This window comes from Rhizophagus irregularis, chromosome 4 (assembly GCF_026210795.1).
Source record: "Rhizophagus irregularis chromosome 4, complete sequence".
In the NCBI taxonomy this organism is placed as follows: Eukaryota; Fungi; Glomeromycota; class Glomeromycetes; order Glomerales; family Glomeraceae; genus Rhizophagus; species Rhizophagus irregularis.
This window is the reverse complement of record NC_089432.1, coordinates 1,234,048-1,246,529: the sequence shown is the minus strand read 5'-3', so window position 1 is coordinate 1,246,529 and position 12,482 is coordinate 1,234,048. Positions and strand designations below refer to the sequence as shown.

General features: G+C 29.1%; 3 protein-coding genes across 3 annotated transcripts; 2 read left to right on the top strand and 1 right to left on the bottom strand.

Annotated features, from left to right (window-relative positions):
• Positions 1-1,342: 1,342 nt before the first annotated feature.
• Positions 1,343-1,704, top strand: OCT59_023646 (uncharacterized protein; the record flags this gene model as incomplete). The annotated part of the gene is made up of 2 exons (XM_025326451.2): positions 1,343-1,391; positions 1,457-1,704. The coding sequence occupies 2 exons, from the start codon at positions 1,343-1,345 to the stop codon at positions 1,702-1,704; spliced, it is 297 nt and encodes a 98-aa protein (XP_025176064.2).
• Positions 1,705-3,466: 1,762 nt separating this feature from the next.
• On the top strand, positions 3,467-4,933 carry OCT59_023645 (uncharacterized protein; the record flags this gene model as incomplete). The annotated part of the gene is made up of 4 exons (XM_025326450.1): positions 3,467-3,572; positions 3,701-3,860; positions 3,932-4,065; positions 4,158-4,933. 4 exons carry the CDS (start codon positions 3,467-3,469, stop codon positions 4,931-4,933), a joined length of 1,176 nt encoding a protein of 391 aa, XP_025176063.1.
• Positions 4,934-6,683: 1,750 nt separating this feature from the next.
• Positions 6,684-7,352, bottom strand: OCT59_023644 (uncharacterized protein; the record flags this gene model as incomplete). Its single annotated transcript, XM_025326449.1, has 1 exon — positions 6,684-7,352. The coding sequence occupies one exon, from the start codon at positions 7,350-7,352 to the stop codon at positions 6,684-6,686; it is 669 nt and encodes a 222-aa protein (XP_025176062.1).
• Positions 7,353-12,482: the final 5,130 nt, after the last annotated feature.

Here is a 12,482-nt window from a genome sequence, read left to right as displayed (position 1 = left end):
TATCCTGTACAAGTAAAAATCCTCTTATTACCGAGTCTGCCTTGAAAGAGAATTCGGAAGAAGAGAGGGAGTTGCGCAAGAATGTGAAGCAGGTAATGGAGGTTATTGTTGGTTTAGGGTGGACATAGAAAAGGAGCCAGCAACGGAAAGGCAACGGGTTCAAGAGTATTTTGAAAACAGGAGTAATCGTGTACATTAGCCCGCAGTCATAAAATAGAAACTTCGTCATGTCCCAAGCCTTGTATTTATTTTTTCGCATGTACAGTATTAATTAATAACGCGTTTACATTTTCCACACAATATTGAATATATCCTATCATATAAAAAAATATTAATAATCATGCCATCCGAGCTTGAAGTATTGAAACAGCATATTACTGAACTTGAAAGTTGAATTTTTAAAATTTACCAAAAAATATTACACAGATTTTGAGGCCGATATAGTAAAATTAAAGCATCTTAGTTCGGAAAAGCCAGATCATCTTGAGAATATTGAGTTGAGATCAAAGCTCAGTTATAGAAGAATTATGAAAAGGAATTGGAATGCTAGACAAATCGCAAATTCCAGACTAGATGCATCCAGATAGCTAAGGAAATTCTTAATGACGAACCTATGATCGAATATCGTCTTCCTTTCTTGAATAAATTAGAGCTTGATGCCTTCTTCCAAAAATATCGAATTGCATTGGAAGTGCAAGGAGCTCAGTAGAGCTGGTATAAAAACGTCAAAAAATTCGGACATTGTTAATCGTGATCGATGTCTGGATAATGGAATCTTCCTTCTCGAGGTATGGTATGACCGACACCCAGAAATTGTTATTCCGGAAAGGATACGAAGCATTAAGGAGTTCGTTGATCAAGCATCCAAAAGTTTCGATCTTCTATAATCAAACTCTACTCTTCGACCAATATTTGTGCGATCCGTAGAGTATTTCACGTGACTTAATTTTACAGAGCCTGTCATGCATGTTGCCGATCCTTAATGGTCGACTCTACCGCCACAAAACGGGGGTGCATTACATGTAGTGACATGGAATTTGCAGGAAAAAAAATTTTACATCAGTAATATTGTAAAATTCCGTAATTAACCCCATCCCTGAATTTACACTAATTTTTGTTACATCAAATTTGATTAAAACCCACAAAATTACGTCACATCGCTCTTCACAACTCGTAAATTGTCAGGGTCTCATGAGTCTAAGTTCCCTTGGTCACTTTTTCCCCATTTACGGAAGAAAACATAAAAGAAATAATTAAAATTTCCAAGGCTTCCGTAAATTGGACTGAATACAATAAGTGGGTAGAGGCCGGAAGACCATACGAGGAACACGACGAAATACTTATGAATTTGGAAGTTGAAATGGATCTTCTCAAGCAAGATCAACTGGTTAGTCTATTGATTTGTACTCATTCCGTTGGTTTATATATAGTCAAACTTATAAAATTCTTTTTTTAGGAACCAAACGACATGTTAAAGGAAGACGAGAATATGGAAATGGAAACAGTAATCACAGAAATTCGGAAACGCAAATCGAAAAACCAGGAAGACAAGCATTGATCCTCCTTTCGCAACAAGAACCGAAACCATCGCATAAAAAAGGTGAATATCGTAATCAAGCTTATGGATCCAACAACGTTCCTGCTGAAATCAACAGAAAACACGAATCGTATGATCCAAGATCTACAGAAAGTCAAGATTCTTGATGGCGTAATTGGACTCGACATAATGGGGAAGTTAGGGAGTAAAAACTTAATAAAAAAGGGGATCAAATGAAATTAATCGGACCAAATATTGGTCCTTATAATGTCGTACCTAAAGGATCATACATGTACGTGTTAACCTTACCACACTATCATTACCTAATGTTGAGACACGTAGGGTGAGATGGTTTAATGTTTAGCTTATTTTTCCAATTATGATTCATACGCAAAATTCCTTAATACATTTTTTACCAACAACACGAAAATGGATTAATTCTACAGAATCTAAAGAATCGTAATATTGTTTTTTTTATTATTATTATTATAGTATGAATGACAATATGCAATTTTTTATTACAAATAATAAATCAAAGACGCGTTTTTACTTTGCTATATATTTTATCATGTGATGTAGCGAGTGTGGGATTGTGAAAAGCGTGTATGTCATTATTTTCGTTCTTTAAGAAAATCTTGTCAAGATGATTGATCTTTGGATGATTTAAGGAGAAAACATTAATTGATTTCCATGACGGAATCATTTTACTTATTCAGATTTAGGAGATAATTGATATAGAAAATGTAGAAATGAAATTTAATATTTAGTCATAAAAAAATGTGAATAAATTTATTCAATAGATGAATTCTGCTCTCAACGAGAAAAAACGTTCAGATTCAGAGCGTGTTGCTTATAAATTTCGCATTAAAAGAGCGTTTTTTTTTACTTTTCTATATACACTAGATATCATTAACACGTTATTATGACAAGGTGGGGAGATAAATAATAAGTTGAAAAAAAATCAATAAAAAATTTGAGAAAGTAGGGATTTTGTGGGTGTATATATGCCTTTTCTAAATAGAATAATAAGTAATATGTGTGGGAAACTTTTTTGATCATACTAAACATCACATATGTTACAACAGATTAAAGAGAGGGTAATTCAGATTTTTCGTTTAATAACCCCCTTAGTTTTCAGAAAATGAGAGAAAATATTTAGGCCAGAATTATAAAATTTGGCCAGAATTATAAATAAAATTACAATATTTCTACTTATAACTCTGGCCGAAATTATGATAATTCTGGTCATGTTTTTGTCCCCTCCCCAGATTGTGATCCCCTACGTTATGTTAAACGAAGAAATGGCTTGGACAGCTAATGGAGAAAAAAAAATTCGTTCTTATTTATGAAAGAAAAAAAATAAGAATAAAACGTTTATTCATGGAGAAATAGTAATTTACAAAAAATTATTTTAAAAACTTTGTATATGGAGGATATGGAGGAAAAAAAAAATTTTTTTATGATTAATCACGCACATGATTTAGTCGGACAATTAATATTTTGATGCCAATTTGGTTGATATTGATATTTATTTTCTAAAAAAAGTAATTAAGCTTATGATCAATCTATATTAATCATTAATTTTTTACCTTATAAATTATTTATTAATTTCACCATTGAAAAAAAACTTATTGTTACGATTTAACTTGAAAAAGCTCTGACTTTCAAACAAGCTTTTTCATCTATTGATTTCCTTAAAAAAAAAATTCAGACTCCCCATCACCCCATCAAATTAAATATTATTAAGGATATCATTTGATTATGATGTCATCAGCAATTTATATTAATTTTTTCCCTTAAAAAAACTCCATACTTGGATCACTCAGAAAATATTCTCAAATAAATAATTTTCTCTCCTAAAAAGACTTATCCTTTCAAATAAGACTATTATTCTCCCTTCCATATTTTTCTCAAACAAAAGCTAGTATAATGGATGAAGCACTTACAAAGCCAAGGAATGTCACACATACTATGTACAAGTTATATGGTTGGTTACAAACGGGAGTGGTTGACTTGAGCCCTGAATTTCAAAGAGGTAAATAACACTGAATGATTTAAAAGATATTTTGTTATTGCTTTCACAAAAAAAAAAGCACAACATTATTAACGAACACTTAATTTTTGCTTATATACATATATATATTTTTAATATTTGTATTATAGATGTAGTATGGCCAATAACAAAGCAGTCACATCTAATTGACTCTGTACTTAACAACTATTATATTCCACCTGTAATCTTCTCTTGCAAAATTCTGGATGATAATAGAAGATGGGTTCGTGTTTGTATTGATGGTAAACAACGTCTTACTTCTATCAAAAAGTAAGTATTTATGTAATTTTGACAATATTATACTGTGACACTATAAATAAATTTCTTAACATAAATTACAGTTTCATGGACAACAAAATCTCCCACATTAACCCTGCTATTGGTATTAAATCTAAGCGCTTTTATGATGATCCCAATCATACTTCTTTAACAGAAGCAGAACGTGAAATATTTGATTGCTCTGAGCTTCTTTGTGGTGAGTTATTAAAAAAATAGATTTAATTGTGATAAATTGTTGTAACCACACATAATTGAAAAGGTTTTTCCTTATAATTTTATATTATTTAGTTGAATACTATGATCTTTCTTTGCAACAAGAACAAGAAATTTTCAGTCGTGTGCAACTGGGAGTTGCATTAACTCCTGCTGAAAAACTTCAGGCTATTAGCAGTCCAATAAGTGATTTCGTTCATGCAGTCTACAATAAATATTCTACCCTTTCTTCCATAGTGGATAATAAACGTGCTCGGCCTTTTCAACTTATTGCACAATCTTTACACATGATTGAAACCAAACCAGAAAAATTTAATGCTACTCCCATCACAATTGCTAAATACTTGAAAGAAGATCGTGAAGTCCCTAGAAGTCTCAAAGCATTGATTAAACATGTTTATACAATCATAGAGGATATGATTAAAGTTAATGCTGAATTATTCCATCGTAATCATAAACTATCTCCAGTAGAATTTGTCTTTTTAACCTATATGATTGCCAAATTACCAAAGTTACAACTCTATCAGTATCAAAAATGTCTTTTATCTATGAGGGAACATGTTTGGGACAAGCATGATGAAGTCAGATTTAATTCTAAGGTCTTTAACACATTGAAAGTGTTTATCGATAATTTGGAATATGAATTCACTTCAAATCACAAAATTAACTCAAAAAATTTTAATCCTTCAAGTAATATTTATGATACTTCAGCTTCATCATCTAGCCGAGGATCATCTAGCCGAGGATCATCTAGCCGAGGATCATCTAGCCGAGGATTATCTAGCCGAGGATCATCTAGCCGAGGATTATCTAGCCGAGGAAGTAAAAGAGTAAAAATTTCAGAATATTAATAACTGAAGAATAACTAGTGTAAAAGAGATTGAAGGAAAGAAATAGAAAAAAGCGTGATGATATACTTTATTTTTTATCATTTATCCTGTGATAATTAAATGTTATTGAATGTAGTCTACGTAACTTCTCTTCACGTGAAAATAAATATTAGCTGTTACGCAGATGCTTTATTTTTCTTACGCAAATAAAAACATAATGTACTGAAATGATCAAGAAATATCAAACAGTTGTTTTCGTGAGATCAAAACTTTAAATGCCGGCAACGATTAACAAACAAATGTTTAATTATCAACACGTATTTTCCAGGGCCGGAATAATGATAATGCTAGTCAATACCTAAAAAGGCAATAAATTCTGGGCGACGGTATTTAGATTATAAATCATACTGTTTTTTGCTAATACCATATGCTTTAAACTTGTTTGTCAATATCATGTGTTATAAATTAGGGTCTGGCTCATTTCACCGACAATCATTTCACCGAAGTAATTTCACCGACAGACGTTTACTGCGGTGAGATAATGGTCGGTGAAATGCGACCCAATTTGCTTGAAAAAGCATTTTCTTGAACGCGAATTTGACCGTTCATAAAAAATTGAAGTCGATAATTTTTATTTTATTAATTAATTTTTTTTTTTTTTTTTTTTTTTTGACATACTTTAAATTAAAGTATGAACATAATGTGATTTAATTAACTTTCAAATTTAATAAGAAATCGTGCAATCAACGTAATGAATCAATGGAGTCATTTTATTAGTACGAAAAAGTTTTTTTGTTTCAAAGAAAAAATTCTATTTTCAGAATAATAATAACTTTGGGGAATATTTTTGTTTGTTTCACAAATACAAGCGCCGTGTTGTAACTTTCACAAAACGAAACTTAACTTAATAAATAATCGTATCATTAAAAATTTTTTGATGTTTCATAAAAAAATGCTAACATTTCAGAATAGAAATGGGCGTTGGCGATCGATAGAAATGGAACAATATAGAACGTGTAGATTATTCTTTTTTTGGATTATGACAAATGCGGAACTATGAATAAATGATTAAAGTAATCTGTCTGCCCGAATGGAACTAGTTTTTTTTTTTGCCTAATCATATATGTATGTCGGTATTATATAGTGATTTACTTATTAAATTGAATAACAGCCTTAGAAAAAAAAAATTATCTCATTTGCCTATTTACTTTATATAATAGAATTTTAAAGATCAACTTAATTCTATATTCAAATTCTATGTATCAAATACATTAATGCATTTGGTTTAATAACTGAAAATTTGAAAGCAAAAATGCTTTCGAATTAATACTAATTAAAGATATTTATATATACTGTATATACTGTATATATATCATAAATGCAGGGGTTTTCATTTTATTATAAAATCAAGAAACTAAAATCATAAAATTTTGAAATTATTTTTGCTGCGTATCTAGAAACGAAAATAAGATAATAGAAAATTCTACGACAAAAAAAAAGCATATTTGTAACATGAAACTAAATTTAAAACTCTTTATGCAAGTATTACATTATGATATCATAGAAAAGAATAAAGTTTAATTGTTTGTGTAAAACGATAATATTTTGTGGTCGGGAAAATGCGAAAATAGAAGTTTTATAAGGGATTCCTAATTTAGAAATAATAATATCATATCGACATATTTAGTTAAATCGAAATGTAAAATAAATAAAGTTGTACGTAAACGAATATAAAGAAGTCCTTTCAGATTTTCCGATGTCTACGAAACGATTAAATTCCAAGTAAACGACCAATTATTTGTTCCAACACTTTAATATACTCTCGATCACTAATTTCATATGAGGTGTCATAATTTGTAAAGGAATTAACTTGGGAAATGTCAGTAAAATTGATACAAGGAGAATTAAAATCATTATTATGAGAAGAATTCTCAGTACTAGCGACATTATTAACGCTCTCAACTGTGTCATAGATAACAGTATTTTCTCGATTATTTTCCGTATAATTCATATGTTTATCCAATACAATTTGAATATTATTTTTCATATAAGTTGATTTCGCATTCTTAACAAGTGATTCATAAGATTTCTTTACGTGTTTAGGTTCCATATTCCAAGAATTTTTAGCGATTTTAGATATTTCGCTCATAGGAGGTAATTTACAGTTATTATTATGATATTCTTTCATTAACGCCATTCTATATGCGATAAAAGCGTTTGGAAACAATTTTGGCTTATTTTTCGTATTATTGTTTTTGATTAGATCTTTTACCGTTACGATTGGTGGGAATTTTGGTTTGAGAATAGTGAATATATTATTTTTGGAGTTATTTTCATTAATAATAGGTTGGTTATTTAACTTAGAATTGTTTATATCGACATAATGAATGGGTGTAAATTGCTTGCAATTTTTTTGTTTCTTTAATGTAGTTTTAGGCATATTAAAATTATAAGATTTGAAAATTTTCTAAAATAAAAAACTCTAATGTAGGAAATCAAGCCCATTTTATAATCGGTCGATATCCATAATATAAGGATAGATAAGTTTATAGATGTGATTATATTAAAATCATTTTGCTGTATGATGTTGTGTCATAGGGACTATAATTCTAATTTTCGACCATAAGTAATTAGGACAATTAAGACAATTAAGGAATGAAAAAAATTCTATCATATACTACCGAAAAGTAGCATAATGGCTGTCCGAATTTGCATGCATATAACTTTCATTCTTATCGTTCTATTTCTGCAACTTATGTCATCGTTCACGTGATTACTTTATATAATTGTTACCTTCGTCATCCAAAGCATTTACATACGTAATTTATCATTTTATTCCTAAAATAATTTACTATATTTGGTTAATATTCGTAATCGGATACAGAAAATACAGAATCTGATGTTAACAATCGTTGCAGGTCAAACAATAAATAAATCTTGGAATTTTATCGTACATTGTATTGATGTGTCCGAACTCCTCTCTTCTGAAACATGCGCTTGCTTATATTCATTATATTTAATTTAAAAGGAAACCACTATCCTAAATTTGATTCATTTAATTTCCTTTTAAGAAAAACCATTTATGATCCGTAAGAAGTTCTTTTGATTTTGAATTTGTAAATCACAATGATAAATTTCGTATATTCATTATACGTAGGAAGTTTCCAGCTTGTGATTATGAATTCATAAAATAATATTTTTTTTTTTTTCAAAGTATTGAGTGTAACTAAAATTGTTGAATATATAAACCAAGATAGAACTGCGGTCAATTATAATAATGCAACGTTTCGTCAAACGTTACAATTAGGCGTTTTAGACCGACTAGAATGGATCATATTCAAAGGAAAATGTTAAAATTAAATGAATAACTTTCAATATGACTAAAATTTCGTGCATATGGCTTAGTTCTTGGGATTTGATTGTAAATAATTGACTTTGCTCGGTAAAAAAGTTCGATTACTCCGATCGAATTTCACTAAATATCATGTGATTGGCGCAGTAATACACACGAAAGAACTTATCAAATTTTCAGATTATGTAAAGTTGACTCGATTAGATCCATTAGTTAGAAATGCAAATCAAACTTTATAAATTTATGTCATAGAAAGATATTCAAGCACAAAAGATGATAATAATATTTGACGTGCTAAAATTCATATCGAAAATACTCATACAAAATTAATTTATATTGTTTTGGCGAATAAACGAATAAAGAAAAATTCAAGTTGCTTTGCAACAACAAAATTAACAATTTCGGAATTGAGTAAGAAAAAGAAGAGAAAAAATAATTAGTTTTTTTTTCTTTATTATTATTGTACGTTATATAATTTAAAGTTCCTTATACCGAAACTGAATTTTTCAAAAGTTTGGTGTACGTAAATGTAATTTTAATATGTACAGAAAAATGTCAATGTGTAGTTCAATATAAATACGGATTTATAAAACATGTTTTTACGGAAGTGGCCTTTTAAAATTGTGGCGTATTCGGGGCTTTTAACTAAACGATTATATTCAATAGTGAATCTAATAATTTAATTTGTCTAGTCGATTTACAAATTTAAATTTTTTAATCCATATTCTTTTATTAACGCTCAGTATCATTCCACTTCCTCTTCAGTTAGATTAATACTAGGAGCATCAAGTTACATTTATACATCTTCCCATAATTTCACTATAAAAATATTTTATTAACTGTGTAACGCCCTTTTTTTCCCTTTATACGAAGTACTCTGGGAACGAATTTTTCAGCACGTAAATCCGTTTGTTCGCCCATTATTTATTACGTTTATAACTCCGTAACGCCAAGTTAATGGCATAACTCTGGCTGAAAAGTCCACGGGATGTTGGTAGGAACACGATCAATTAAAACATTTTTTGATTGGCTATTAAAGAAATTCAGTCTAGAACATTTTTAGTGATGATCCGATTTGATTAAGCCAACTCGGCTCCATTTTTAAAAATGGTTAGAATGATCTTCAAATAAATTTAGTTTGGAATCGGTTTTGGTTTAGATTGTCTTTCTTTCATAAGATTATTATTAGAGTTTCGATACTTTTAGATGCTTGGCTAATTCCGTGCATGATAAAATCATGAAAATAGTATACATTCTTACTAATGAAAGAAATCTCGCCAACAAAGTACTTTTAATATGCGGTATTTAAAAAAGTTTTAGGTCATAGAACCCGGATTCAGATCTGGCTAATTTCAACTTGGTACTATGGACAGAATTATCGTTATGTTCAGAATTGTTCCACCTTTACAAATTACTTAATATGTTTACTTTAATTTATAGTTTCATTTAAGACCATTCAGGCTAAAAGTCTTTAATTTTTTAACAAATTTTAATTTTTTTTTTTAACAAAATGTACGTAATTTTCATAAAATTATTTTTTCAGTTTTCACAATATAAACTAGGAAACGGAAACCGTTGTAGAGTCTGGTGCGAAAAAAAAAAGATAAAACTCAGATTTGCGATTACATTGGATGACGTCACATGATGGACAGAGCAGAGAAACTCACGTGATCGACCATTTTTCATAATGCGTAGACCCTTCGCTTCGCTCCGGACAATAAAGTTGCAACTGGATTCTTATTATTTTAATATTGTTACCATAACCATAGTAAGGATGAATTTGTATTTTTCTAAATATCTTATTTTCTATCAATCAATACTATCCAGTTTTTATTAAATTTTTTGTACAACCCACGGAAAAATCACAACACATGATCATCAATAAAAATATTAATCAAAGAATATCGAAATTAACCTTTAAATTTCTTGATCATTAAAAATGAATCCAAGTATATTAAAATTATGTTGAATAAACGTAGATGTTGAATAATGTCAGTATTAATTAAGTATTATAAATTATGACATGAATGGTAAGTCACAACACACATAAGACTGTTAACGCTTTCTTAAATTAATGAATACATTAGTTTCGAATATATTCGGATTCACGATTCGGCCGTTGTTAAATTATTTACACGTAAATAATTTAATTCGATTATTTGTGAATCAACTGCAAAAGATTCATACATGATTTCGGTGCAAATTTATGTCGATAATTGGTAATTTTTTCCTGATACCCAATTTTCATCACTTAAATGAAACTTGAAAGCAAAATATTGAAACTTTAATAATGTTGAATATTTGAATTGTTAAATGATGAATCATACTATAATAATATATAATGTTCTTATGAGAACCCGTTCAACGCTAAATATTTAATACATAATATTTATCCAATAGTTTATTTTTAAAATAATTTTTTCGCATAATTTTTTACTTTCATTTGACGCATACACTTTCTGCTGTTGATTCATGGATCACGAATAATTGCAGTTTTCAGAATTCTGAGTGATTATAATTACAGGTCGATTATAGGACAAATTGTCCGGTTTTGTCCAGTAATCGTTCTGTAACTTGGTAATTCATTTTATTATTGCAGTTTTCAGAATTCCATGTACGTTGTAATTATAATGATTACAGGACATATTGTCCAGATTTTTGTCTGGTAATAGTCCTGTAATCTGGTAATTTTATTTTATTAAGTAATTTGCAAGGGTAGCACAATTCTGAAAACAGCGATAAGTAAATTATTGTATGAAGTGATAATATTTCAATTATCATCTTGATAAAAAGGTATCAATACAGAGTTTGAGAATGGTCTCAAACTTGTAGATCATTCCTTTTTTGATAATGCCAGGCGGCATTATGTAATTCTGGCCCTGAAAAGACGCGTAGAGCTAATAGTAAATCTCTATTTATTTATTTATTTACTATTGCTCGGGCTATGTCTAAACATGCGATTGGTTGCTAAAATGCAGAGTAATTTGTATCCCTAATTATGAATCTAATAAATAGAATTTTATGTTTCTAATATATTTTAAGGATTATGTATGTAGATACTTAAATAGTGTAGTTATTTTCTAAATATTCATGGATCTTTTCACATGAGCTTTGTTATACCAATGAACAGCCATTTTTTTTATCCTTTTCGATGCCTGCTCCTTTTGTATAACAACAACCAACTTTCAATTGTCCTACAACAGTCTTCATTTGTTACTGTTTCAAAGTATTTAAATGCCAATTTATCATGATATTTTGCTAACGTATAATTTTGTTTCGAAGCAATCACAATAAATTTAATGCTTTCTCACTGTCTTCGTCTGTTTCAATTCCTGAATAAAAAAAAATATATTCTTTAAAGTATTTGATTACTTAAAAGCCAATTATAAAATTTTTTGAATTGTAATAAATTTGTATTATCTAATAATATATTATTTAGCAACTAACGTAGTGATAATAATTTATTCATTCCAAACTTTTTCTTCATTTTTGTCATTTGAATAATAAAAAAATTTACAATGCTTATAATAGGTTTTTTTTCCTCTTTTTCTTTTTTGATCCTAACTTATCAACATCTTCTTTCGTTTGAGGTAAATCTTATTAAATTCACACTTCTGTTCATTTGATTCTATCATTACATGTTCGGCTAATTCTTTTATATCAGGATCCTTATTTGATTATGACGGATTATCTTGTATTGAAATATCATCCGGCGGTACTCTTAAAGCATCTCCGTTCTTTTTCATTTTTACCACGGTTTGGTTATCAGTTGTTAGAGCTTACTTTTGATTTTAGTTATTAAATTTCTTTGTAATTTGTACTGTAATCTTGTTCACTTTGTGAAATAAAAATAAAAATAACGATAAAACTTGTATTGAAATATCATTAGGTATTGTCACTTGTAAATGTTTTAATTAATTCTTCCGCATTCATTATATCAAAATTGTATCATTCTCAGAGATAAATCTTCATGTAATAATGAATTATTATCCTATAGGAAAAGTCGATCCGTTTTTTTATGTTCCATCTTTTTTTCCGTAAAAGGCTCATATTTCCGGAATTAATAACCTTAATATCACGGAATTTATCGAATTATTTACATTTTCCGTGAATGGTCACCGTGAAAGGCTCATTTTACGGAGTTTTTACAAAAATAACGGATAAAATTTTTTATAGAGTTATGATCACCGTTATTCTTATCTTGAAAATTACCATTCG